The 3,434-nt window shown below is 49.1% G+C and overlaps 1 protein-coding gene across 1 annotated transcript in view; it reads left to right on the plus strand.

Moving 5' to 3' along the window:
• Positions 1-1,197: 1,197 nt before the first annotated feature.
• LOC308321877 (CXADR-like membrane protein) overlaps positions 1,198-3,434 on the plus strand; it is a gene marked incomplete at its 5' end in the record, with an annotated part of 35,828 nt that continues 33,591 nt past the window's right edge. The window contains one exon of the mRNA XM_080772973.1: positions 1,198-1,287. Coding sequence (XP_080629099.1) covers positions 1,198-1,287 — 90 coding nt within the window. The remainder of the gene's footprint in view (positions 1,288-3,434) is intronic.

A 3,434-nucleotide genomic window follows, 5' to 3' on the forward strand; every position in this document is an offset into this window, starting at 1 on the left:
GTGTGTGTGTGTGTGTGTGTGTGTGTGTGTGTGTGTGTGTGTGTGTGTGTGTGTGTGTGTGCGTGAGCGTGAGCGTGTGCATGCGCCGTGCGTGTGTTGTGGAATGAGGAAGCAAAGTATAAATTCACAAATTCAGACATCGGCAAACGCAAGAGTGACCCAGTAAAGCTCTGTGAAGGTCATTTCATCGTTCTAGCCATTGCACCACACACATAATTGCCTGTAAATAAATAGACTGCAACATCCATGTGTGTTAATCCCCCCAACTTGATCATGGTAAATTACATTTATATATAGCGCCTATATCCAAGGGTGGGTACTAGGAGGGTATAGGTGTGGCGCCATGCATACCTCAGCAATCGAATATGTCTGGTCTATAGCGCCTTTTTTCAAACATATTTTCGGGGCTTTTTTTGCCTTTATTGATAGATTACGGTATTTTGACAGGAAAGGGGCTGAGCGATATGGGGGTAGACACGCTAGCAAAGGTTGTCGGTATCGGTACCAGCGGCACGCTGTCAGGCTGTATTACCAGCCTATAGGCGCCTGGACCGACCGGGCCGGCCCAGGCCGGTCTAGTCTAGCGCCTTTTAACCCATTCTGACCTGAGATCAGATTCATACGAGGTTTCCACTGGACACACACTGGTCTGATTAACCCATTCTGACAATGATTCTAGATTCTAAAAATGTCAGTCTTTCTTCGATTTTTCAAAAATAGCAGACCTACAAGCTCGTAGCGCGCCACTCGGTGGCGCGCTACGAGCTTGTAGGTCTGCTATTTTTCAATAGCTAAAGCATAACATGATGCTAACACCAGAATGGGTTAAGGGTGATAGACGCGCCCTCGTTGCTCTGCCGATGACCGACCATAAGGTTGCTTGGACCTACTTACCTACTCACCCCCGAACTGGCCAGGTGTCTCCTCCTGACATCCGGAGGAAGGGGAGACATCTTATCAGCCCCCTCATATACAGACAGACAGGTTAAGGGATCCAGGTGTTTGTGCATGTATGTGCGTGCATGCGCACGCGTGCATGCTTCAGAGAGAGAGAGAGAGAGAGGTGTGTGTGAGAGAGAGAGAGATCCACACTACTGGGAGTAGTTAGTTATATCTCTTTTTTTTATGTCTGCTGCAGTTCTTCCATGACAAGAGATTGGGGGGGGGATGAGACAGAAACCATCACAGCGATGGGTTATGGGTGTCCTGTGGGCCAGCAGTTCTCTCATCTTCACACCTTTATATGACGGAGGAGGCTGTGGGAAAAATAGTTCTCCCAGCAGGCAAGTAAACGTTACATTCCCACAATCCGACGTTCCACTGACATACTGTAGTACAGTGTGGATGTCACTCCCTCGTCCTCACGCATAGACCTCTGCCCTAAATGTCGATGACCCGTGCTCCTTAGTTGTTGACCCATAGTCCTTAGGGCTTTGGGCCTAATGGTTCCCCCACCAACCACTACACCTACCTCTGCTTCTCTCTCTCTCTCTCTCTCTCTCTCACACACACACTCACACACACACGCGCGCGCGCAAAAGAATGCCACACATAATGTACGCACACGCAATACACCCGCACTGACCCACACATGTGGCCTACATTCCCGATAATGTCAGACACTTTTCTTCAAAGTTTATACCGTATTATACCACAGTCCACAACGCCGCAGTGATCTTTGTGTCTCTTATTTACACACACACAAACGCACAGATGCACACAGACGCACACGCTCACACACACGCACGCACACCGTTACCACCATCACTCTCTGGCTGTTCTTCCCTCGACTTCCCTCGACCATACTCTGATATCGGCCCCCGCAAAAGACGAATGGCTCTGCAAATGCTGCATTAAAAAGTCATGAATGGGGGATACCTTCAGGCTCCCGGAGCTCCTTGAGCTGGGAGAAGTGGCCCTTTTTTTCTGCTGACTAAATGGTTTCACTTTCAGCCGACGCGTATAGAAACCGGAAGACCTCCTGCAATTTGTCCCGCGGAAAGCCCTCCTGGGTCGCGAGAGGGCCGAGGTATGACTCTTGGGCCAAACCTCGATCGGCTTTCACCAATTTGGTGAATGTCCAGAGAGGGCACCCCGGGGGCATCCTGATAGCCCATAACTGTGATGGATGGTGACACTATTTTGTACGATTCTTAATCTCTTGGTCTGCACACTATACGCTATATACAATCCTCAGTGTTACTTTAACTCTGAGACTGTGAAAGGCAAGCCTTTTTCACATCTCATCTGCATAGCGTCAGGTGTGTAAGGCAGCGGTGGCCCGAACGGTTTGCGGAGCGGTCTTGATATCGGAAGGTCGCTAGTTCGTATCCACCGGACCACCGTTGAAGTGCCCTTATTGGACAAGGCATTGAACCTCTACCATGAAATGTTCTATATGAGCAGGGCCTGGCTGTAAACACGTTATTGAGCTTAGTCCAGTTACCCTGGGTAAACATAGTACCTTGCCTTTCCTTTCCCAAACCACACCAATGATTCGCCATGCAACTCCTTGCAACCAAACGGTTGCAAGGAGTTGCATGTAGTTGCTAACCTGACGCTGCCAGATCCAAGAAGCTTGCTACGCAAGTTTGTTTCACAGCTTATTGGGATCTGGGATCTCGGGAGGCAATTCGATGACGGGGCTGTTCATTTTTTTCAAGATACTTGGTAGATGATTGGATGGGACCGTCTGTCTATCACCGTGTGGGCGTGCAAACACAACCAATCATATTGACGTGTCTATAGAGCTTCACATCCGGTTTCGCACATATCCCGCCCTTAGCTCACGCTGATTGGTTCGGTACAGGAGCTGTTCGGTGTTAGCTCAACTCCCTGAGAGATCCCAGATTTGTTGCTGTGTTGGGGAACATGGTTACCCAATACCGCCCCCATCTGGCAAAGTCAGGTTATGTAGTTGCAACCATGCAACCATTATCCGCATCAGTGGCAGGTTCAAGGAGCTTGGTGGTGTAACATGTCCTTAAAGCTGTTTTGTTGCAAGTAGTTGCGACTATAGTTGCATTGGTGTGGTTTGGGCCTAAGAGAGGACCTTACTAGGGGCAATAAACGTGGCAGAAAAAGCTCTTTATTGGGAAACACAACAGTTCGGCCCTGGGACCTGCAGTCCTGCATCAGGTGACCAATTGTATACAGTCTTGGAGTTACAGTCCTGTAACTCTTCATGGACCCCACGCCCAACTTTTCCATTTTTTTTTTTTTTCAAACCATCACCAGACTCCACTGGATGATGTCATCGAGCTATATGAGCCAATCCCATTTTTTGGGGGATTGTTTTTGGACTGGACTGAGGAGACGTTAGAGTATAAGTAAGTATCCCGGTGCAGCATCAGCGCTGACTCACAGGCAACAGCCGTGACATTTGGTACTGGGTGTTGGCCGTCCTCAAACGGCTCACCACTGAATGAGGGGAG

Source organism: Protomyctophum bolini (assembly GCF_963924005.1).
Source record: "Protomyctophum bolini genome assembly, chromosome: 9".
NCBI lineage: Eukaryota > Metazoa > Chordata > Actinopteri > Myctophiformes > Myctophidae > Protomyctophum > Protomyctophum bolini.